The following is a 25,862-nucleotide window of genomic DNA, read 5'->3' as shown; positions in this document are numbered from 1 at the left end:
TTCATAGAATTCTACAATGTTTTCTGTAAATTCTTTATTTACTCCTCCATGACACTGATATTCGGCCTCAGCATCGTGATGATTCTATCAGCCACTCAGCCGACATGTGTCCATGGTGTGCCTCTGGTATGTACAGGCAAACACGTGTGCACCCTTGAGACACAGATCACAGCAATAATCACTGAATCGCCTTTTACTCAAAAAAGAATTACCATCGAACCTGTTGAGCTCCTCATGAATGTAAAATATGATTTGATCTATAATTAATATATATTCAAGCACATTTCTTCATACAAAATGGTACACCTGAGACATTATTTTTCTTTAATTCCACCCTGAAGTCAAAAAAAGGTAATTTTTTTCTGTTTAAAAAACAAAGATCGCCAAAACCAAAAACCAATGACAAAAACTTTAACACCTTCACCAATAATGTAATTAAGTATCTATCCAAGATTTATGTAGTTACTTCTTTTCCAGTTAAAGACCACATTTTCAGTTTATAAATCAAGCAAGAATGTCTGTGTCCAGGTCCACAAATATAAGCCACTTGGTTCAACAAAATGTCTCCTAATCAGCCTGATTTTAAAACATTCAAATTTAAACATTAATAACACCTTATCCATTAGCTACACTACATTTTCAAGAGTTTGAACATGGCCACAGATACAACAGCCTTCATTTTTCTGTGTATAAGATCACCTCAATTAATTATAAACCAATCAAAACTATTCTTTCAAAACTGCCTTCTATACTGCTTCTCCTATATAAATACAAACAACAAAATGATAAAAGAGGAGACAAGGAAGAAAGAAAGGAGAAAGAGAGGAATGAAGGAAGGGATGGAGAGAGGCAGGAAAGAAAACATAAAACCCCAGACCATACTGTTTTAAGGAGTCATACATATGGGTGTAACACATCCTTAATTTAATGGTTGGAGTCTTATTTAAGACGCACCGCTAACATCTACTCCATCAGCCTTCACAGCTCTGCTCTAAAGGGATCTGGGGGAACATGCATTCACCCAGAAAGGTGAATATTTTATTTATCTTTAACAGAAACACTTCAAATCTGGCCAAAGTACTTTAGCCAGTCATCCCCTTTTGAAAAGGTCAAGAACTAGCAATTACTATGCTGTATTTGTATTAATATCACTCTCAGTTACTGATTATCAAACTGATGCCCAAAGTCAAGTCTAATAATACCCCAACTGTATCTTTCCATTTAGTGATCTAAATAATTCTCCCCACTAATGCTGTTTATCAGAAAGCTCCCCCCCATTCAAAATATACCACCAGTTCCCACATTCTCTCAGACAGCCATAGTTTTACTGTATTTCAAAACTTGAGTCACCTGTATGCATCGTCTTCTTTCAAGTCTCATATCATCCTGATGGGGTGGGGGGAGGGAGGGAAGAGTCCAGCAGCAAAACTATAACACTGTGTGAAGAAAAACAGATTATGATAAGAGATAAGGATGCAAGACAATTACCCCTAATTGAGGAACATCTAATGTAAACACAACCCCCAAAACACAGAGATAAACGGACTGTAAATTCATTTGCTAACATTTATTTAAGCTTACTTGAAAATAATTTTCATTAATGAAAACCAATTATATATAAAATATAAAGTAACTGCCAGGGAGAAAAAGTTTTAAAATCTGACTACTACCAACAAAAAAATTCACACATTTCTAGGTATGAAATAAACTGTCAATACTCCCCTAGTCTACGTAATTTATCAGAAGAAAATTATCTACATTTTATAATCTGCATCAATTCACAAATCAGTATGAATGTGAATTCACTTTTCACCATGGCTTACTATCAAAGGTAAAGAAAGTTGCTTTATAGGAACAATCAGATGTCAATCTTCCAGGGTTACAGGTAAATTGAGACACTGCTCACAACTGCTCCTCTAAGCCCACAAACTCTCTTGTGCTCTCCAAGCGGCTTCCCCTACTTATTCTTTGACTTTAAACTCCTACTTACTTCCACTGCTATTTCATGATTGGCCAGCAAATTTCAGGACTAATGGGAAAGCAAAAGCACCTCTTGCTTTTGTCAACTAAGAGCACACAATAACAGACAAGACAAAGATAAGCACAGGCTGAAAATCAACAAAGGAGTTTGGTCTAAAAATCTAGTTTTCAAATTGATACTGTGGAATTCAGTATTATTCTAAATGAAACAATGTTGCTTACGTTGGCCAAGTTCCCAGGCTAGCCAAAAGACATCCATCTATTGAGACCAAAAGATATTACACCAGCCACGGGTACTGGGAACTCTGCAGGAGCAACACATAACCTTCACCAATTCTAGATCCTCTCTTTATGTGGAAAAATTCTAAAGTAGGTTGTTTCCCTTTGTTAGCACTCTCTCAACTCTTGATGCTTGCAATTCCCTAAATTTACATGAAGACACTCCAATCATCCTGTTAATAGTAATAACCCTTTCCCCGGAGTACCAGTATGTTCCTAAATTACCACCCCAAAGTTCCTGTTGCCTCAATGGAGTTCACTTCAGGTATGTGACAGGAAAAAAACAACTGGGCTGAAATAATTCACTTTAACATCTGCAGTTTTCAACAAGGATGCTAGCTAAATAGATCAAATAAACCCCTAATTGGTAGAATTCTAATAGTACTGCAAAATAACATTTAAAAATACTGCGATAGTGTGAGGAAAAGTTTTAGCCAAGTGGGTCATAATATGGATTTGAGTCTGTATTTACTGTCCCCAAATATTTCTGCTTTTCACTTATTTCTCCTCCTACTTTTGAGCCCCTGGTGTTCTTTAAAAGCTCAAAACATGGAAGAGCAGCTCAGAGATAGCAGTTTACACGTATGAACTACTTGTAAATTAGGAACCACCTGTCTCTGAAATCATTCCTTGATTCCAGATTCCATTCTTGAAAAACCACTTTTCCAGTTTCGATGCTGCTATGGTATCAAGTAAAACCCTAAGCATGAGACCAGCTGGTATCCAGCCTGGAGGAAAGGGGGATACGGACAGAGAGAGGAACACAAAAGCAGCGCATCTTAAGTTTTACTTGCAAAAATAACATATGAACAAGATTAAAGATTTTTACTTCAAAAACATAGTTTTCTAATTTTCCCCCTCATAAATGGTCAGTCTTAAAAAATAATAATAATAAAAGTCTTTATAAATTCAACATAAACTACAGTAAAGGAAAACGTGAAATTTAAACTCTCTAGCTATGAACTACACATTTTCAAATCCTTCAGGCTCTCAACATTCTATTCTTCACCTGTAAAATGTCACAATGCTATCTCCACCCTGCCAACTTCAATGGCTTCCACAGGAGAAGATGACTGGGCCAATGGCATAATGGATAACGCATCTGCCTCTGGATTATCAAAATGATCTACCTCACCCTAAAACTGACATCTTTTAGGGGGGGAAAAAAAATCAACCATTTAATCACTACTCATTTGAAAAACAGCCTTTAGCAAAGGATAAAGAATCTCCGCGAGTTAGGAAACTGCCTGCTGAGGTATGCTACAGCTAAACCATCATCTACTGTGAAGTGAAGGCGCTCAGCCGTGGCCGAGTCTTCGCGACCCCACGGACTGCAGCCCACCAGGCTTCTCTGTCCATGGGATTCTCCAGGCAAGAGGACTGGAGTGGGGTGCCATTGCCTTCTCCGCATAGACTGACTAATGATAAACTTCTCAAGTCTAGACATTGGATTACTAAATAAAGATTCTAGCGATTACTCCAATATATCCTTCAGGCTTGTCACTTTTTAAAAAAACAATGGTCTGTATCAGATGTGAGTTTTGACAATCACTAGGTTACAGCAAACACCAAATGGACTTTGCAAACTACAGATACAATTTTCTTTCTAAAGAAGCTTACAAATTCAGTCATATTTTAATTTTTTTCTGGAAAAAACCTACAGTGATTTTATCTTTTCCCCTACAAATGGAACCATTCACAAATTACGGAGCAAAATTAGATGCTAATGAAAAACATGTACTATCCTTACCACAGAAACCTCCCATAATCCTCAGAATCTTTTACAGTATGTTTTAGCTCACATTTTGCCAAAGGCTACAATGTAGGAACTGAGCTTAAGTGGTTTTTGAAGCTAAACTTACAAACCATTTTGCTAGCTGTCTGAAATCACTGCGTACAATTAACCCACAGCACATGTGCAGGGAGGGCCAACGGCATTTCAACAAGCTTGAGTTTCGGTGCATGGTATGCTCAGCAAAGCACAGACGTGGTCTCTTGGTATCTGTTCTTTCTCGAGAGGTCAGGGAGACAAGAGGGGAGGGGAGGAGAAGGAGGGGGAAAGGATATGAAGACACCCAACTGAAAGTACTCTTGTGCTGGGATTTATAAAATCACTACAAATCTTAAAAAAAAAAAAAAAAAAACTAGAGTGGCAAAACTGTGATTGAAATGAATGGATTAGCATGATATGGCAAACCCAGACTAACCTGAGAGTTAATGAACTAAGGGCTTTCCTTGTGGCTCAGTGGTCAAGAATCTGCCTGCAGTGTGGGAGACCTGGGTTCGATCCCTGGTTGGGGAAGATCCCCTAAAGAAGGGAAAGGCTACCCCCTCCAGTATTCTGGTCTGGAGAATTCCACGGACTGTATAGTCTATGGGGTCACAAAGAGTCGGACATCACTGAGTGACTTTCATTTTCTTCCATTTAATGAACTAAATGGCAGTCATTGATGTATTTTCTGAAGACACAATGTTTTATATTGACGGAAGACTAAAAATTTTATCTAGTTTCAAAATAACTATAGTAGTAGGGAAGTACTGCAAACAGCAGGCAAAAAAAAAATCAGTACTCACAAGCTGAAGTGAGTGAAGTCGCTCAGTCGTGTCCGAGTCTTTGCGACCCCATGGACTGCAGCCTACCAGGCTCCTCCATCCATGGGATTCTCCAGGCAAGAATACTGGAGTGGGTTGCCATTTCCTTCTCCAGGGGATCTTCCCGACCCAGGGATCGAACCCAGGTCTCCCACATTGCAGGCAGACACTTTAACCTCTGAGCCACCAGGGAAGCCCACACAAGCTTCAAAAGTACTGGTAGGAACCATCTTATTTCTTAAGCTGGGTCGAAGTACACAGCTGTTGCTTATTATCTTTTAATTTTATGTGTTATATATACTCATATTCACAATTTTAAAAATTTAACCCTTAGGAAAAAACAAAAGGCAAGACGTTTAAAAGGACAATTCAGATGGTACAGAAGATGTCTATTAAGAATAAGCTACAAACAAAAATAATAATAAGCTACAAAAATGAAAACAAAGTTGAGGGACTTAAAATTTTATTCCATGGATGAAATTACTACGCGGTTATATTCAAATCATACACTGTGACCTGCTTTCCTTATAAACTTCTGCTCATTTACACTAATAGAGTAAGGAAGTCATAGAAGAAAATGTCTTTATTTCAGAAGCAGACTTTCAAGAATTAAAACAGCCAAAGGAGTCATACAGGAAATGTTTTGATACCTAACATGCAAGAAAAAAAAATCTATCACCCTAATTCCCAAAAAGATGATCAAATGGGATATGGGGGGGGGGGGGGGCGGGGGGTCTTTTCACTAACTGGGGATTTCAAGAGAAATCCTAAAAACCAAGAATATTTATGACTTACTCTAGAATCCAAGGAAATACCCAGTCTTAAAAGAAAAACAAAAAACAAAAATGCAAAAAGCACTAGAGTTCAAATCAAAATTATGAGTAACACTGCAGAGAAAAGGACCTTCACTATACCCCAACCACTCAGCTGAGGCACTTCACAGATGCCGACACACACCCAACAAGCAGGCCCTCTAATTTCACCAGCGTGGACACCAGGGGTCAGACAGATCAAGCAGCCTGGCCTAAGGTCACACCGTGAGAACTCTGGTCCCACACCAAAGTTCACTTCTTTCCGCCACTGCAAGATCCTCTCACTAGGGACCACTGAAATGGTTATAAGAAAGTTACAAACCTGCAAGAATCTAGGTGGACTAAGTCTGATTTTAAGTCTCACCATTTACTCTTCTGCCTCAACCAGGCCAAACATGAATAAAATTCATAAGCAGTAAATTACTTTGTAAAAAAATATTTCAGTTTAGGAGAATAAAAAAGTAACTTTCCTGAAAAGTCAGCCTAGCAGAGAAATTCTGATTATAACATGTAGCAGTTAGCTACATATTCCTTAAAAAAAAAAAAAAAAAAAAACGAAGACAAGCAGAGAAGAGTGTAAAAACCAAGAGCAGGTAAGTCATTTTTGCACTAAAGCCTCAGGCAAGATAAAAGAATATGAAGAACTATAAACCTGGGTCTTGGATCATATGACTCCATTGGCATGCTAGAAGTGGGAGCAGCTGATACATGGGGTTTAAAGAGAAAGAAGAATGCGATTTCTCATGAAACTGAAAATAAAGAACACAACTCGGAGTAAGCATTGGAGAGAAGGTTCAAGAAGTAAGACCTGAGTGGGTTAAATAAATAATGCCCCAATTTTTGCTACCTTAAGCACCAAGTTACCTGGGCTCTCCAGGACTACATCTGGGCTAAACTGAGACAAAATTACACACTATATATCTGGCTACAGCAATAAGCTCAGGAAAACAGGAGGGAAATAACTCATAGGCATATTATCTGTAACAACACAGAATGCATTGACAGGTATCTTTTTTAAGACTGGAGAGCAGAGACTGAGAAGTTAATAGGAGTAGTGGTGGTGGTGTAATGGCTAAGTCGTGTCCGACTCTTGCGACCCCGTGGACTGTAGCCCACCAGGCTCCTCTGTCCATGGGATTTTCCAGGCAAGAAAACTGGAGTGGGTAGCCCTTCCCTTCTCCAGAGGATCTTCCCAACCAAGGGATTGAACTCAGGTCTCCTGCATTGCAGGCAGATTCTTTACTGACTGAGCTATGAGGGAAGCCTCATTGGAGTAGGCTATGACCAAAAAAAGTACTTGTACCCTGCCACTAATTCAAAATATATAAATGACCACTGATACTGTGGCCTTCCTGGTGCTTCAGATGGTTGATCCCTGGGTTGGGAAGATCCCCTGGAGAAGGGAAGGGCTACCCACTCCAGTTTTCTTGCCTGGAGAATCCCATGGACAGAGGTTACAGTCCATGGGGTTGCAGAGTCAGACACGACTGAGCGACTGACACTTTCACCAATACTGTATTTTGCTTGCCGTCTTTTGTCTCCTTTAGTGAGTGTGAAAACAATTATTTTCACAGATTTATACAACCTTCAAGTCTATCAACATACCTACGTGTTTTCTCTTATATTTCAAGTTCCTCAAACTTCAATATTCAGACCACAGAACTTTTCAGGAACCTAACTTCCACTACTGGAGAGCAATCACTGTATATATACTAAGAAATATCCCATCATAAGCAGACCTAAATTCCAGAGGTTCATTTAAGCTAGCTGGTTGCAAGGCAACATTAAGTATTATTTTAGTTACATGTGGAATTAAGCAGACTTCTCAAGTGCGACTTGCCCCCAGCCTACTCTCTCCTTCAAAGTTTCAGGCCCACATTTCAGAGAGTCCTATGAACTGAGCTTGACGTCCCAGTTATTTTCATTTCCCACTTATTACTGAACGTGAGAGACTTTGTATTTAATGGACACATAAGCACTTTCCTTTAATTCACTTAATTCTCATAAATAATTACATAAGTTACGTAGCACTATTACCCGGTTTACAGGTGAGGAGACTAAGGCCCAGAGAAGTGAGGTCACACAGAGCCACACAGGACTATTTTAGAGAAGCGATTCAAATTCAACCAAACGGACTCCAAAGTTGCCGACCTCAGGCCCCAGGTTAAAATGAATTTATGATCTCCCAACTCTACTCTCCCAACCAAGAAGGAAGAGGAAAGAACAGGTAGGACAGGAAGAAAATCCACTTCTCCCTCCTGTGTTCTCAGTTTTGGTCAATGGGTTTCACCACACCCCAGTCTCCCAAACTAAAACCCTAATAACCTGGGACCTCCTTCCTGCTGCATATCCCACATCCAATCCACACAAATTCTTGTGTTGGGAAATTCCCTGGTGGTCTAATGGTTAGAACTTAGTGCTTTCACTGCCAGGGCCCAGGTTCAATCCTTGGCTGAGAAACAAAGATCCCACCAGCCACACAGTGCAGCCCCCACTACCCTCAAAAATACTGAAGTCTGTGAACCATCCCAGCAAATGAATCAAACCTAAGGAATCAGTCCCAGAAACCTCCAGTCTACGGCCAGTCTTGATGTCAGAAGTGGACAGTCTCACAGGACTGAGCCCTTTCTTTACCTGTGAGGTCTGATTCTTCCTCCAGGTAGACAGTGTGAGACCTGGGCTGAGTTCTCGGACACCCTGCTGGCATCTGAGAACTGCTTGTGTGAAAGAGCCCCTCCCTATGAAACACACACATACACACTGGAATTGGGCACAGGAACCCTTTGCAAAAACAAATTAAAAGCAAAGTGATATAAACAAAATAAATTTTCTCTCTCTCTTCTGTTGCTATGCTTGCTTCCTATCATCTACACAACATGTACTCAGACTCTTTATTACTCAAATCGATCCTCCTCATAAGATGAATTGGGCTTCCCTGGTGGCTCAGACAGTAAAGACTCCGCCTGCAATATGGGAGACCCGGGTTTGATCCCTGGGTTGGGCAGATCCCCTGCAGGAGGGCACGGCAACCCACTACAGTATTCTTGCCTGGAGAATCCCATGGACAGAGGAGCCTGGTGGGCACTGGTCCATGGGGTCGCAAAGAGTCGGACACGACGTAAGAGGAATTAAAAAGGGGTGCCCGTGACCAAGAATCAAACAAGGCTGAGGTCCAGTGCATCGTGTCGCCCCTCCTTACATTTCCCTTCCTAACCTCAACACCTGCCATGATGGCATGCAAGCGTTTTATTTTAGAAACAAAGCATATCTATCAGAAAGAAGACACTTAGGAAAAATAACAATCCCTGAAAGCCTGCAATCCCTTCTCATAACCAGCTTCTAAGAAATGCAATAAAAACCACTATGCTTTCCTTTCTGATAGGACTGACTTTTCCAGGTCAGTCAGTTCAGTCACTCAGTCGTGTCCGACTCTTTGTGACCCCATGAATTGCAGCACGCCAGGCCTCCCTGTCCATCACCAACTCCCGGAGTTCACTCAGACTCACGTCCATCGAGTTGGTGATGCCATCCAGCCAGCTCATCCTCTGTCGTCCGCTTCTCCTCCTGCCCCCAATCCCTCCCAGCATCAGAGTCTTTTCCAGTGAGTCAACTATCCGCATAAGGTGGCCAAAGTATTGGAGTTTCAGCTTTAGCATCAGTCCTTCCAAAGAAATCCCAGGGTTGATCTCCTTCAGAATGGACTGGTTGGATCTCCTTGCAGTCCAAGGGACTCTCAGGAGTATTCTCCAATACCGCAGTTCAAAAGCATCAATTCTTTGGCGCTCAGCTTTCTTCAGAGTCCAACTCTCACATCCATACATGACCACTGGAAAAATCATAGCCTTGACTAGATGGACCTTTGTTGGCAAAATAATGTCTCTGCTTTTGAATATGCTACCTAGGTTGGTCATAACTTTCCTTCCAAAGAGTAAGCGTCTTTTAACTTCATGGCTGCAATCATCTGCATTGATTTTGGAGCCCCCAAAAAATAAAGTCTGACACTGTTTCCACTGTTTCCCCATCTATTTCCCATGAAGTGATGGGACCAGATGCCATATGTGAGTGTACATAAGTGTATATAAGTGCATTCATATATATACTTAGTTCATTATATGTACTTTTATAAATATAATTATATAAACCACTGTGCTTGTAATTATCTTTGAATTTCAAAAATACAGAAAAATAACAAGGTCCAGAAATAATCAAAAAACACACACTATTACTAACAGTTTACATTTTCTTCCAGCAACCCTATTACTAAGAGTAGTAAAATGAGTTTTGTTCTACTTATTTTCTCTGCTAGACTTCTGGGGAACTTAAAGGAAAATGCTGTCCCCTGAAAAATTCTTAAACTGTGTGGTCTTATACTTCAAGGTATCAACTGTCCTCCGATTGGTACCTTTGTCACCTTTGGCCCCAAACTCAGGTGCTGGTCTCCAGGTCTATCATCTGGCCCCTCCACTGGTTTTTCTAAACATCTTTCCCTCTAAACGAAGTACCTCAAAGGTTTGCCCTGAACTAGTAACTCCAGACTTTTCTCTAGCTGCCCTACCCGCTCACTCAGTATCTAGTCCAGAGCTGCAGGATGTTGCCTACAGGGCCACGTTACCACATCAACTCTTTACTACGCCTAAAGGCATGCAACCCCTTCCTTACACAACTCACACATTCCCATCTCGTCCCACCCCCCACAACCATTCTAGAAACTGCTGAATTACTCTAAATGATCTCGCTCAATCCTATGCATTCTCATAATGCCTCATGCCCTTCCATTCTTCTCCATGCCTACTGTATCATCCCCGGCCCAGGCCCTTATTTCACGCAATTAGACATGCCTCCTAAACTCAGCATCTCCTAGGCCAGATGGCATGCCAGAAACACTAGGGGCGTCTGCAGAACCAGACTGCAGACTTCACTCCCAAAGATCCTGATTCAGGAAGCAGGGAGAAGGGCTCGAGAACCTGCCTGGGTTTTGTTTAGTTTTTGTTTTTTTAAATATTTATTTACTTGGCTGCAGCGGGTCTTAGTTACAGCACTCAGGATCTTTAGCTGCAGCCTGCAAACTCCTAGTTGGGGCGTATGGAATCTAATTCCATGACCAGGGATCAAAGCCCAGCCCCCTGCATTGGGAGCTTGAAGTCTTAGCCACTGGACCACCAGGGAAGTCCCTGGTTGGTTTGTTTTTTTTAAAATATACAAGAACATCCAGGTTATTTACTCTTGAGCATGGCCGGATTTGGGAAATATTTTACTTAAAGACGGCTTACCCCTCGTTGCATTTCATCACACATTTAGCTGCTGTACACATACATCGCTGAAGCACAGACTTTCAACCTGGATTTAACCCATCTGTGACTTAGGAACATTAGTTAAATCTTACTGCCCTGAACTCAGAGCTCAGTGTGGCGTTCCATAAAATGACACCCTCCTTCTGCAGCCATGCTCAATCCTTTCCCCTAACTAAAGTCACCCCTTCTCTACCTGATCTCTACCTAAATCCTAGCCACTCTTCAAGACCCACTCATTTCTCCTCATCCAGCTTAAAGCCACTCCAGTTTCTCCTCTGAACCTCTGTTTACCTACAGACCACTATATTTTATTCGTTATTTATGTTATAGTCTTACTCAAGTGGTATTATCGACTGCTTGGTGAATCTCAGTCTCACATTTCTATTATATCCTAGTAGATGTTCAATGAGCACACTGGATTAACAGAATAAACAACATGGAAAATACTGTTTTGTATAGAGAAAGTGGGTTTAAAGCAGTATGCAAATATATTTACTTTTAAAAAGGAGAGAAGAGTAATTGTGTGCAGAAAAAAAAAGAATTCACAGGTTACACACAAAATGCAAACTAGTTATCTCCAGAAAGAAGAACTGCAGGGAACTGTTATTCTTATTTTCTAGAATTTCTAAACTGAATGTGTTATTTTGTAATGAAACAAAATCTTATACCTAGAATTTTAAACCTTAGCTAAATCTTAACCTAGAATTTTCTCCTGTTTTTTTGGTTGCACCGTACGGAATGTGGGATCCTAGGCCCCCAATCAGAGACCAAACCCATGCCTCCTGCAGTGGAAGCAAGGAGTCTTAACCACTTCCGCCAGGGAAGGCCCAACCTAGTATTTTCTTGATCAATGGAAATTCGGTAAAAATGACTGACATGTGGCATCAATGCAATCCTAATGTATGTGACTGATTTGTTAATGTCAACATTTCCCAACCTATACTCCAAATTCCACTGGCCTCACTAGACCGGGTGTTCAACCTTGGGGGCCTCCTTCACAGCCATGCAGATCAACTATATACACGGTACACGTGAACACAAGCTTTCACAAGTGTACTGTTTCCGGGCAGTTTTCTTCATGGAGCACTGATTCACCTTCTGCTTGTAGTCCTATTTTCCTTAATGTTCATCTACTTTCAGAAACTCATTTCATGACGAAAAATACAAAGTTTATATACAAAACTATATTATCAACAAAAAATTAGAAATACTAAAAATATTCAACACTAACAGAAAAGATGTACAGTCACATGATATTATGTAAATCCTTGAAATTCTTACAATATTATATTACATGAGGGAAAAAAATCATGCATTACATCTTATCAGAAAGAACTTAAAATCTTCACCGAAGTACAGTCTCAGGAAAGTAAAAGGGGGGAAAAAAAGCACAGAAGAAACGCTGGAATAAAATACATAAAATTATTAATAATGAATGTCTTTGGCTAATAACAGATTATTTTTAATTTTCTTCCTTACACTTTTTAGCACATCACAACTTTAATAAATATGCATCTTCTTTTTATAATCAGGAAAAAAATGGTCCAAGAAATTCGTCCTCCATCCCTAAAAGTCACCATGAAATTTAGCTATAGGCCACAACTATGGAACAACTTCACATACCCTCCAACTTTTAAAACTCTGGCCACTGTCCACAGTAAGACTCTCCCAGAAGGGCTCTGGGTTGCCTAACCTGGTGTTCAAGGCCCAAAGCCTTCAGGCTCCGAGTCACCCTCTAACCCCTGGCCCCACCACTTCCCAGGTGGTCTCATGTCAGGTTCTAGACACCCAGCTGCCGAGTGTCCTCATTTACAAAGTGAGGATGATCCCCAAAACAGTGCGGTTACAATGACACGGCATTTAACACGCGGCACGGTGACCACGCACTCCGTGCTCCCGCTGCTGCCCTGGTGTGTTCCACACTGTCGTGAAGACCCCCACCTTTCCGGTCCCATCTCTTTTCATACATGTGCGTTCCTTGAAACTTCTCTCGAGCCACAATGGGCATAGCTCATTCCCCAAGAATCCTTCTACTGCTGAAACTACTCCCTTTCCAGCCTGTCAACACCATTTCCCAAGTCCAGCGCCAGTGTCTTCTCCAGAAAGTCTCCCACCAGCACCCCTCAAGCCCGCCACAGCAGTACTGACACCGGGACTCGGGCCCTAACTCTGCCTGCAACTGGAGCTAACAAACGCCACGCGCAACGGCACCTAGAACCTTCAGAAAGCCTGTTCCCTCCTGCTCTAGAAGGCCAGCTCCCTCAACTACAGCAGACTCTCCACACGAAGAGAGGAGAGAAACAGAGTCATCATCACCAAACCACAACATTGCCACAAAACCTGCTTTAGCACTGCTCTGTTGACACAAATGAGTTTAAAAAAATTTTAATATTTAAAACAAGATGATAAGCACAGTGTAGTCATATCTGCAATCTAATCATGGAACAAACGACTTGGCTAACTCATTTTAATATGAAAGACACAAAATTGAGAATTTCTAATATAGAGAATGATATATGAGCTAAAAAATATTTTACAGAATTATCAATTCTCTATAAATAGCTATAATCAGAAAAGGCTTGGGCACAGTTTTTGTTTCTTGTTTGGGTCTTTTTTTTTCCCTGTTAAACACCAGACCTCTTTTCTAAAGAGAATATTTTTAAATGTGGTGTTATTTATACTGAAAACGTTAGCAAACCAGGTGGGCAAACTAATGACTGTGGACGCAAGAGGACAAGGACATGAGTGTTAATTAAATTCTCTACTTTTATGTATGTTTGAGGTTTTTAATAACTAAAAAAAAGTTTTAATAAAATCAGTGATGTATGAAATATGTATCAGAAATACAATTTTTTAAACTATCAAATAAATGACAAAAGAAGCTAACTAAAAAAAATTTAAAGATGTGATATTGTAAGACAAGAGAACTTACAAACACACCATGACTAAGCAAAATCTGCTTTTTTTATTCTTTTCTTTTTGGGGAGAGAAAATAGAGGTTAAAATTGCTTGGAAAACTATTTTACATAAAATGTTTTCTATAAATCACTAACAAAGATTTACCTAAATAAACTGATTCCTATAAATTTTTCACTGGGACATTTGTGCTAATAAATGAACAGCTATGATATGAATTCAAGGAGTCGGGGTGAAATTCCCTTTAGAGTGTCATTGGCTGGCTCCATGAGATCAATGAAGCACAAACTTTCTAGTGCCAAAGTCCACAAGACAGACAGATCCCCTTACTAGTTTTAGCAGCTAACATTCTCCAGCCACTCTTAGAGGGGAAGAAAAAAATTTGAACATTTTTAACAACTTGCCCCAAAATTTCCTCTTGCTGCCCGAAGTCATAACTGATGTTTGATCTTCCTACTTTTTCACATTACAAAGAGTAACACATTTTTTGTGGTAGCTAATACAGATGAATTATACAATAACACTGAATTTAGTGTCAGACTGAGAGCGAGAGGTCTTCAGTTTCATTTAATTCAAATCAATCCTTTAGTAGATGTGGAAACTCAGGTTTAGAGGTTATGTGCCTTACTTAAGAGGATCTGAAAGCAAAACCAACACCAAAAAAGTCAGATTATCAAATCAATGATAAAAGCAAAATAATATTTGCCATTTTAATTGAGCATTCAAACTCCACTGCTACACAGAAATATGGGCAAATATGTATCTGCACAACATAAGCATACTTATTTTTATTTTCATATAATTAAATGAAAATACACAGGAAAATGTCCAGAAAGATAACTACAAGCCTTCAGCAGCAGTAGCTATCTTCAGGACAATGGGACTGAGAAGGTGGCTGGGTAGGAGTCAAAAGAGGGACCACCATACATACTTCTGTATACAATTCAGAAGGGCCATTATTTACACCTACTGAAAAAAAACAAAAAGTAATTTAAAATACCTGCATACAAATAAGATCCTAAAAGTCAGATGATGTCATGACATGATTAGAGTTTCAAATTTATCACCCATTTCTTCAACAAATGTGTGCTAAGAACTGGAGATGTACGGGTGAGAGTGATGGTCACTGTGACTGCCCTTAGGGAGCTCCCAGTCCAACTCGGGGACAGGCAAGCTACACCAACACCTAGCTACAGAGCATGCTCACATGGTGAGAGAGCGATCTGGAGGGAAAGGTCAGACTGCTAAGAGGAGGTCAAAGAGAGGAACCCACTTGAGGAAGGGGGAGGGGTGTCAGAAACAATTTTTCCAAGAAACTGACAGATGAGACCAGAATTTGTAGTCTTTATATGCATAAGGCTTCTGAAGTTAACAATTCTTTCCATTTCTAGATCCACATTAGAGAGATGGTGAGAAAATTCAGAACTTCTGAGATAGTATCAGGTAAACAGGGATCTGGAAGTACGAAGGCCATTCAGCCCAGAGGTGAAAGACAAAAGTACCTCCACATAACTTAGCAAGTCTCATGGGTGGGACGAACTGACTGACTTGCCCCCTGTAGTCAAAGAAAGTGAAAGTGAAGTCGTTCAGTCATGTCCGACTCCTTGCGACTCGTGGACTGTAGCCCACCAAGCTCCTCCGTCCATGGGATTCTCCAGGCAAGAATACTGGAGTGGGTTGCCATTTCCTTCTCCAGGGGATCTTCCCGACCCAGGGATCGAACCCAGGTCTCCCACACTGCAGGCAGATGCTTTAACCTCTGTACCACCAGGGACAGGACTAAAGCCCAGAGTAAGGAGAATGCGGCAGGAGAGCAAGTGACAAACCAGGGCGAGAAAGCAGGCACGGCGTCACGGATGAGCTGCGGCTTGAGGGCCAGCCGCCATCACCGCACCCGTGGAGTCTGCGTATTCCAACGTGGGAAGCAGGGTGCCGTTCACCCCAGAGCCCACCCCTCTAGCCTGGCCTTCACCCAAAGGTCCACAGCACTATTTAAAACTGCCTGCTCCATAAAACAGAATTTTAGAAGAAAACTACCTCTTCACTAGTTTTTTGTGGTTTTTGGTTTTTGTGTTTTTTTTTGCCCTGGGGACAACTTTGCAACATGTTGGAGGGAGCAAAAATCCAAGTAAAGCACAGGAGGTCCTACAGAGATGTGAAGGTCAAGATTAGACTTTCAAGCAGCTGAAGCACCTGGAATCTTTATGGGACAGGGCAAGAGAGAGAGGAGAGCTACGCAGAAAGGGGTCTCCAAAAGTCTGCAGAGAGACCCAAAAAGACCAGAATGTCCATGGGCCAGGTGAGGCTACCCCAAAACTTAGCACAGAGGGACTAAGAGGCTGAGAGCGGAACAGAAAGGAGCAGGCAGGGAGAGTCTGGAGTCACAGTGGGGAGAGCTCTTTAGCAGAGATTTACTGTGTCAACATGACTGAGCCCCCAGGTGCCCAGACAAGTAATTGGTCAAACACTATTCTAGGTGTGTCTGGAAGGCTGGTTCTGGCTAAGATTAACATTTGATTCTGCAGACTGACTGCTCTAATATGGGTGGTTCTCATCCTGTTGGTTGAGAAGAGAAGAAACAGGCCCTTCCACAGCTAAGAGAGAGCACCTGTCCGACTGCACTGAGCTGAGACTTCAACACTTTTCCTGCCTTTGGACTCAAACAGAAACATCAGCTCTGAAATCTTGAGCCTTCTGGCCTTCAGACTAGAACTGAAATCATCAGCTCTTACGGTTTTCAGGCCTTCAGACTCTGACTAGAACACCACCATCGGCTCTTTGGGTCTCCAACTTGCCAACTGCAGAGTTGGGGACATCTCAGCCTTTACAATCACATGAGCCAAGAAGAGACATGGGTTCAATCCCTGGATCAAGAAGATCCCCTGAAGCAGGAAGTAGCAATATTCTTACCACTCCAGTATTCTTGCCTGGAGAATTCCATGAACAAAGGAGTCTGGCTAACTACAGTCCATGGGGTCACAGGGAGTCGGACACAACTAAGCAAGTGAGCACACAGCACACGATAAAAGACAAACCCAAACATAAATTCAAGGTGGCCAGCCAGCCTGCAGAACTAACATGAACGTTCTTAAAAAGAAAACAGTGTTCAATCAAAAATCAGTAAGCAAGAAACAAAAAGAAGGGATCCACAGTCCAGGGGATAAAAGAGGCAACGGAACACCAGCTCAAGGCTGGATGAGATGTTACACCGCAGATAACAGCTTTACAACTTCGTATTTCATACAAAGAATTAGAAGAAAATGTGTTCCAAAACTTTCAGGAATTTTGCTCTTTAATGTGTGAACAGAGTATCTCAGCAGAAAAATTGAAACTACAAAAAAAAAGAACGAGAAGAAAATAATAAAATCACAGGAGACACTGAGAAGACAGTAGAAAAACATGTGAAGAAATCATGGCTAAAAATCTCTCACGTTATAATTACACCCAGACATGCCACAGGCAAACAGTTTAAAACCAAAGACAAAGAGAAAGATCTTAAAAGTGGCCAGAGAAAAAAGTATATACAGAGAAGAACAAAATAGTAATTACAACTAACATCTCACTGGAAACGATGGAAGCCAGAAGACAGTGAAACACCACCGTTAATGTGCGCAGTGACAACTACCACGAATGTGGAATTCTGTACCCAGGGAAAATAAACTTCAAGCACTAAGGTGCAATAAATTCTTTACCAGCATACCTGAACTACAAATACCACTAAAGAATGTTCTTCAGGCTGAGGGGAAATGATACTGGATTGAAACACAAATCTATACAAGAAATGAAGAATGCCAGAAATGGTAAATAAGTAGGTAAATTTTCAAAATGAGTATTTTTTTCTTTCTTATACTTAAAAGAATATTGATTGTTTAAAACAAAAACTATAAATTGCAGCTTAAAATGTGCTTGAAGCTAAAATCACAAGATTGTAACATATGTAGGAATAACACATGGTGGGAATAAAAAAATATGGCAATAATTGCACCAAGTGGGAGGCAGGTAAACAGCTTGATAGTGTTTATGGCTATCCCATTTGGGAAATGGGGAATGGGAAGTGGAAAGTGTCACCAACTCCAAATACTAAAAAACAGATATGAACTTGCCTCAATATATAGTACACCTTCAGAAGTTCCTGTGAAGCTCATGCACAGTAATTACAAACACACAGAGAAACCCTTCATCCCAAGAGAAACTCAGTGGGTAAACAACCCAATTTCACACCCAAGGAATTAGAAATAATAGAACCATCTGAAAAAAACTTCCAAATAGGTATCTTAAGATGCTTAGGAAAAAAGAGTCAATTTTGTATTAAGGATAATCAAAAAAATCAGGCAGTTCAATAAAGAACCAGGTATTAAAATTAACATACACACATAATACATTCATGTTCATGGCTGGCTCATGGCTGGCTCATGACCGCAAAAACACTAACACTGGTACTTTCCATTCTAAGTGTGACCATCTTTTCTTTTTAAACAACACTGTTTACTGTATGCTCATCTTATTCAAAATGACCAGTCCAAAATTAGCTAAAAGAAGGTATAATGTAAAAATATACTCCAACTGCAGCACATTTCCAAGTTTGACACAAACAAGCAATTTTAGGAAAAGTGTAATCATAGTGTATTTGTCACTATTCTTCTATAATCTGCACCTTCTCACAAAGTCATTAGAATTCCTACATTGCTAAAATGTGTTGTAATAATTTGTATCATTTTCCTAAATTAATACTCATTTTTAACAAATCCTAATAAAAATTATCACTGTCGGATTGAGCCAGACCCATAACCTCCACTCTTTAGAGACTAGTAGCTCAAAAACCATTATTATAAATGACATGTGAAGTACTAAAATTTGGGGCAATGCCTAATTTGAATCCCAAATTTGAAAATCAAGCTAACGTTGAAAAGATGCATAATACACTATGAATTTCTACTCTAACTAGAAATATACTTACAAATATCTAAAAGTTACTATTTCAAAAGCAACATGCCTCTACTCTTCCATATAATGTATCAGTGGCGGTGGTTTATTCGCTAAGTCATATCCAACTCTTGAGGCTCCTCTGTTCACACAATTTTTGCTCCTCTGTCCAAAAATCTGCCTGCAATCTATCAGAGCATAAGCTAAAAAAGGTCACTCTCCAAAAAAATATCCACATCCTAATCTCTGGAACCTACAGATGTGATCATACTTAGAAACAGGTCTTTACAGATGTGACTAAGGTTCAGTTACGGATGCTGAAATGAATAGACGATTCGGGCGGGCCCTACATGCCTTCACAAGTGTCCTTATGCGCGCACTAGGCAGACACCTGACACCAGCAGAGAGAAGGCAGAGCTCAGAGAGATGCGGCCACAAGCCAGAGGGCGCCGGCAGCGCCAGGAGCACGGCAGGAGGAGGCGCCCCGCACCACCGACACTGCAGCTTCGGCTCCGGGCTGCCGATTCCAAGGCTTCTGACTTCCAGAGCAATGAAAGCACACACCTGTTCTTTTAAATCACTTAGCTTGTGGTGATTTTTTACAGAAGCCACAGGAAACTAATACAAAGAGATAAAGACATTTCCAATCTTAAAATATGTACACTTACAAACATCACCTATGAAAAACGCTTCAGTCTGTATTTGTATTCTTGGAGGATGTGGAAGAGTATGCCTAATTTAATATCAACATCTCATTTGGAATGATTTACAATCTTAACTACTTTTTTGTGAGTTCCTTCAAGCTTTAAAAAGACAACCACTGGAAGACATAGAACGTAAAATCCCCACCACTTTCATGCTCAGTGAAACCCAATACGGAGCTATCCAATCTGGAAGACTTTAAGAAAGCTTTCATAGGTTCTATCGCAAACAGCAACTGCTAAAATGCCAAACTTTCACTGTCAATGACATGAGGGCAGAAACTGTATTTGTGGCTTTTCACTACTTTACCCCTAACTTTTGGTGCATCATCTAATGAATCAGCCTGGATTGTATTTCCTGTCAAAATTTCCTACTATTGCATGTTTTCCACACCACTCTTCCCCCTTTCTCCACCCTGCAGCTTCACCATGAACCCTCGGGGCTCTAACTGTAATATCTCAATGGGTTAAGCAGCAACCACGCCCTTGTGAAAGCCAAGGCACATCTAATATGCTGAAAAGAAGGAACAGGCTGACATGTCCTGGGTAGTCATCTCACCAGGAAAAAAGCCACTTACTTGAACATCTGTGTACAAGCCGGATTTGGGTCTAACATTACCAAATGCTTCTCAATTTAGGGCAGTTGTAAAGAATCCGCCTGTGATGCAGGAGATCCCAGTTCGATCCCTGGGCTGGGAAGATCCCCTGGTGGAGGGAAAGGCTACCCACTCCAGTATTCTGGCCTGGAGAATTCCATGGACCGTACAGTCCACAGGGTCACAAAGAGTCGGACACAACTGTGTGACTTTCACTTTCTCTCTTTTACCAAACCTGTTCTAGGTTTTAAGATCCCATACTCTTTCCACTAAAGGACACTGCCCCTCTCAACCACGGAACTGCTGCAGCTGATTAGGAAGATCTGCAGATGTGCCTAGCACAGGCTTTGCATCATCAAATTTAGTTCTGCTCCCCTTTACTTCAGAGAAGGGGCCACATCCTTAACCTTCACAAGCTTCTCTATCCTGTTCCTTTCCTTACAAGGTCCCGACAATCGCAGATCAGGGAGAGAGAAGAGTGTCCAGGTCCCTGACAGACACTGGTCCCTCTGGGGCAGAAAGAAAAAGGGAAGCCCTCCTTCTGTCTCAAGCTGTGCTCTTCACCTTACATGACCTCTCCTATCTTCTGAACTTGAACATCACATTCAGAACCTGCCTTGTAACAGTTGTAGAATACATCCCTTAAGAAGAAAATTCTCTTAAGAATGGTACTGTGATTTAATAGTCTTGTCTTCTCTACCAGGTTGTAATTTCATTACGAACAGAGACTATATCATATTCAAGGTCAAAGAACAAAGCAATTTCCCACACAGATGACACTGAAGATGTATTTAATTGAAGTCATCAAGTTGATACACAGTAACTTAAGAAGAGAAGTGAAGAAGTGATGTTGCTCAGTGTATCCGACTCTTTGCGACCCCATGGACTGTAGCCTACCAGGCTCCTCTGTCCATGGGATTTTCCAGGCAAGAGTACTGGAGTGGGTCGCCATTTCCTTCTCCAGGGGATCTTCCTGACCCAGGGATCAAATCCGGGTCTTCTGCATTGTAGGCAGACACTTTTACTATCTGAGCCACCAGGGAAGTCTTAACACGATGTTAAAACAAAAGTATGTAAATTATTTGGTTTGTGCTATACTGGAACTTATGCTGAGCAGCTAACTTTTCCAGAATCTCTGTTCACTTAGGCAAGGTTCAAGAAGTCTAGATTTCTATCTTATAGTAATTTCCCAGCTTACTTCCAAATGGAGATATGAGCACTTAACCTTATTTACCAAACAAATTAGCACAATACCTGGCATAGACTTAAAAACGCCACCTAACATTTCTGATAATACGTTTTAATTTATGAAGCAATTTTAAGTACAACTCGTGTCACGTTCTCTGAACCCTACAAAACCCGGTAGATACATAATTTTGCACTTTCACATCTGAGGCACCTGAGGTGTAGACTATCCAAAGCAAGTGGGTCCCATACCACTGACATCTGCATCAGAATCACCCTCAGGGGCTGGTTAAAAATTCAGCTTCAGAGACAGAACCATCAGAACTTCCAAAGGGTAGGGCCAGAACCTGTATTTTGAACAAGGGCCCCAGGTGATTTTCACACATGGCCAAATTTACGAACTTCTTAGAATTCAGAGCCCATGAGGTTTGATAGCATTTAAGAAAGAGCTTCGTTCTGCTGGGCTAGTTTACCAAAGGGAACTATGCGCTACTCCTCTGGGAAAGAGATGTCACTTGTAACAGAATGTGCACCTTAGTGTCTCCAGTAACACAGAATGCAGCAAAGATTAAACAACTCTTTACCTGGCTTGTACTTTGAGGAGACAAAGGTCTAAACAGTTAGAGCTGGTTAGTTTCATGTTCCTAGTAATTTCAGAACATGCCTTTCAAATATACTCAGCATTTTAATCAAATGCCAAAATAATTTACTTCCTCTTTGTGTTAACCGTAAGATTTTTGGTAAACAAAAACATTCAGTAAAAAGCTTCCCCCAAAAAGATACTAAGGAAACTAAACGGTTTCCTCCACGCTGTCTGCGGCAGAGACAAGACAGTCACCTCCTCCCTCCGTAATCGTCACACACACAACTGCCCTGCTGGGTTCCACTTTCCGGCTTCCACGGCAGCTGGGTATGGCCACATGACCAAGTTCTCACAGACGGAGTGCAAAAGGAGGCATGGCTGCCGCTTCTGATCTTCTAAGACAAGGAGTGAACATGTCTGTCCCTTCACCTTCCTAAGAGATGGGGCAAGGACAACACAGATGAGGCCCATCCCCAGGGTACCCTGAAGGACCAGGGAAGAATAAATGCCTGTCTCTGAAGGAGCCACGGGGGCCGCCCCCCGCCGACCCAGCAGTTCACCTCGAGAGGATTCTATGTTCTCAGAGCCACGGAGGTGCTGGCTCCCAGTTACAGCAGCTTGACTGTGGACCCGAATACACCACTCCTTGGGTGGCAACTGGAACCCGTTCGCTCTAATGATGACATCAGCTGAGGGCATTTCTAAGGTGTTTGACACTAAAATGTTGCAGGCTGAAGGGCTTTTAAAAGATTCTTCGTGAAAGTCTAGAGGTTAAGAATCATGGTGCATAGGAAGAACACTGGACCCCGGGCCTCCTAACTTTCCAGGTCACCTTCCATTCAATATTATGCTAAGATTAGACTCTAAAATCAGAAAAGAGAACAACACTTTTTTAAAAATAAAGTTTAGGTTAACTTTATTAATTGAGTCAACAAATCACCTACCCCAGCATCTGCCGGTTGCCAAGCAATGTGCTCTCACGTGAATGCAGGTTTACAGAAACCTTTAGATTTCTGGCTGTCCTACGCCTTTAACTCTCCTGAGCCTGGACAAATGCCACAGAAACCAAAACCAGGACCAAGACATTAACAAGGACCTAGAAATACTCACACCAAGATAAATTTTCTTTACAGAAAGTGATATATTAGAAACTTCTCTTCTCCTTCTCCCACTTTGTGTGTGTGAGTCACTCAGCTGTGTCTGAATTCTTCGCAACCCGTGGACGGTAGCCCAACTAGGCTCCCATGGAATTCTCCAGGCAGGAATACTAGAGTGGGCTGCCATTCCCTTGTCCAGGGGAGCTTCCTGATCCAGGGCTCGAACCTGGGTTTCCTACAGTGCAGGCAGGTTATCTACCGTGTGAGCCACCAGGGAAGCCCCCCTTCTCCCACTACTGCCCAAAACTGCAGCACTTTCATTCGTACCCCATCCAAAGCGAGGAAAGCAAGCAACAAACCCGAGCAGTGGTGGCCGGCCCACACTCTTCCTGCCCCAAGAACAGGGGCGCCGGGGCGCCGCCTCTGCCCCCACCCTAACCCCCAGGGCCTGCAGCGCACAGGACACAGGCCTGGCTCCCAGGAGGGACAGGAGCACGTCCTTTCCTGGGCTATAAGGCATCCTTGTGAGCTGGGTGTGAACCAGCCCAAGAACAGGAGGAGCTTTTGCTAATGTAAAACTGAAGAGCTTCCGAATCCCAGAAGAGTCCAAATCCCAGAAGAGTCCGTTCTCACAGTGCTTTGTCCGTGAGGGTAAGCTCAATCTGGCTGGATGCAAAAACACCATGGAGTAAACCGCTTTCACCAACCGTCAAGATTTTTAAAGGAAAGCCTATTTAGCATAGGTAAAACCTTAGTATTAAAAACACATTCTCCAAATCACACACTACGTTTTCCAGGATGGGGGTGGTGGCTCAGGTGTGGTGGGACAGGTACTATGTCAGAATTACTCTTACAGAACAATGGTTCTCAACCTTTCCTTTACTCCCATCCCCAGGAGGAAAGCTTTATTTAAATCTCTCCTTTACAGAGAAGAATGAAAAATTGTGGAATAAGGCTTTGTCAGATAGGGTTGAATTATGGGGGGGGTCACAAAGCACTGTACTAGCTAAGATTTTTCTCACCTCCCCATGCCTGAAAAGTCTCCCCCCCTTGGGGAGTGATAGCGCCCCTTTGGAGACTGCAGCTGCAGAACCTAAAAATGGGATCCGCAAACTACACATCACCCAGACCCCTTCTCAGACATTTGGATACGCCGAGTCTGGGGCTAGACCCAAAAACTTCCACTTCTTTTAAGCTTTCCAGAGAACTCTGATGTGTCTGGTCAACGAGCCACAAGGAGCCACCGAATGTGACAAACTTCCACTGTCACCCTCAAACCCAGTTAACAGGACGGCCTCAACATGGAATCGAGATCAGAACCATTTAAATGAAATGAACACTTTCATATTCTGGGCATTAAGGAGAAATCTATTCGGAGGCAGAAAAACATAAGTCCTGAGTTGTCATTACAGAAGATGTAATTATCTGTCTCTTCTTTCTCCTGGACAAAGCATAACCACAGGGCTACTGGAGAAACATTTGAGATATTTTATGGACTGCAACATGTGGCCCCAAAGGACGTTCACATCACTTATTTCACAAAGTATGTACTCTGGGTTCTTATCCAATGTTTTGGTACTTGAACTTAGGTGCAACTCGGAGCCGGGTAAGCCATAAAGTACTCCATTGTCTCTTCAATCTCCACATCTCCATAATTACAAGCCCTACCAAAATGATCAATCCACAGTTTAAGTGAATACAACAAATTACAGCTATCTAAATGTAGTGACAGCAAAAATGACATACAATCAGATCACTGCATTATAAAATGGATACGCTGGTCAGATTAGATAATAAAAACAGAACAGAAAAGTGGTCTTTCTCCACTTTTAGACAGATAACCTTCTGGAGTTCATGCCCCTTGGTGGTCCCAATAAACCCCTTCTGCCCAGTGTCCGCCAGAGAAGGCAATGGCATCCCACTCCAGTACTCTTGCCTGGAAAATGCCATGGACAGAAAAGCCTGGTAGGCTACAGTCCATGGGGTCGCAAAGAGTTGGACATGACTGAGCGACTTCACTTTCACTTTCATGCATTGGAGAAGGAAATGGCAACCCACTCCAGTGTTCTTGCCTGGAGAATCCCAGGGACGGGGGAGCCTGGTGGGCTGCCGTCTATGGGGTCGCACAGAGTCAGATATGACTGAAGCGACTTAGCAGCAGCAGCAGCCCAGTGTCTGCACCTTATACTGTCTCCTCTGCATGAATCCAGACTGCCCTGTGACTTGCTTTTGACCAAAGAATCTGGTAAAGATGACACTATACCAGCTTCAGGCATGAAAAGTATTAAGATGGCCCAGTGGCTCCTGCTGTTGGCACCACCAGAATCCAGTTCAATCCAGTTGAACATATGAAGTTCAACCACCCCAAGACCATGCCGTGAGAGAGCCCAGGGCAATCATACAAATACGTTATCTAAGGAAGATGTCTCAGACACCACACGGGCTGGAATCCACCCTCTTGGACTTCCCAGTCCCAGGAGACACCATGTAGAATGGAGGCAAGGCCTGCCCAAATTGGAGAATCGTGAGCAAAGAAGAGCATTGGTTGTTTTAAGCCTCTGAGTTTTGACATGGTTCACTAAATAAATACAGATAACCTCAATATTTTGTATGCAAACAAACATGGAAGAAAAGTTAAAATGTACCTGTTTGCAAGATGTTTGAAGGTAAACACTCCACATCTGAAAATAATTTACTGTCTTGAACTTGGAAAAAAGGCTGGTAAATTCTTACATCTTATTTTGTATCAGCACATTTCTTTAACGAATAACTCAGAACTCCTACAAGATTGTTAATACTGAGGAGAGAAGCGGGTCAAGACTCCATCTTCGGGCTAAAGACCTATACACATCCACACACAAAATAGCTTATTGAACTTCAGTTAAGAAGCTGCCTACAGATAATCTC

The 25,862-nt window shown here is 41.7% G+C and overlaps 1 protein-coding gene across 8 annotated transcripts in view; it reads right to left on the bottom strand.

The window, feature by feature from the left end:
- The window catches only part of DYRK1A (dual specificity tyrosine phosphorylation regulated kinase 1A), a 146,389-nt gene that overhangs the window by 93,412 nt on the left and 27,115 nt on the right, over nucleotides 1-25,862 (bottom strand). For 6 of the 8 annotated variants that reach the window (XM_069568229.1, XM_069568267.1, XM_069568218.1 and 3 more), the window contains exon 2: nucleotides 1,351-1,436. The exons of the other annotated variants lie outside the window; for them this stretch is intronic. In XM_069568229.1, the coding sequence (XP_069424330.1) occupies nucleotides 1,351-1,360 (10 nt within the window). In that variant the 5' untranslated portion in view covers nucleotides 1,361-1,436. The remainder of the gene's footprint in view (nucleotides 1-1,350; nucleotides 1,437-25,862) is intronic. 8 annotated transcript variants of the gene reach the window in all.

This window comes from Ovis canadensis, chromosome 1, assembly GCF_042477335.2.
Source record: "Ovis canadensis isolate MfBH-ARS-UI-01 breed Bighorn chromosome 1, ARS-UI_OviCan_v2, whole genome shotgun sequence".
NCBI lineage: Eukaryota > Metazoa > Chordata > Mammalia > Artiodactyla > Bovidae > Ovis > Ovis canadensis.
This window is presented reverse-complemented; position numbering and strand designations above follow the sequence as displayed.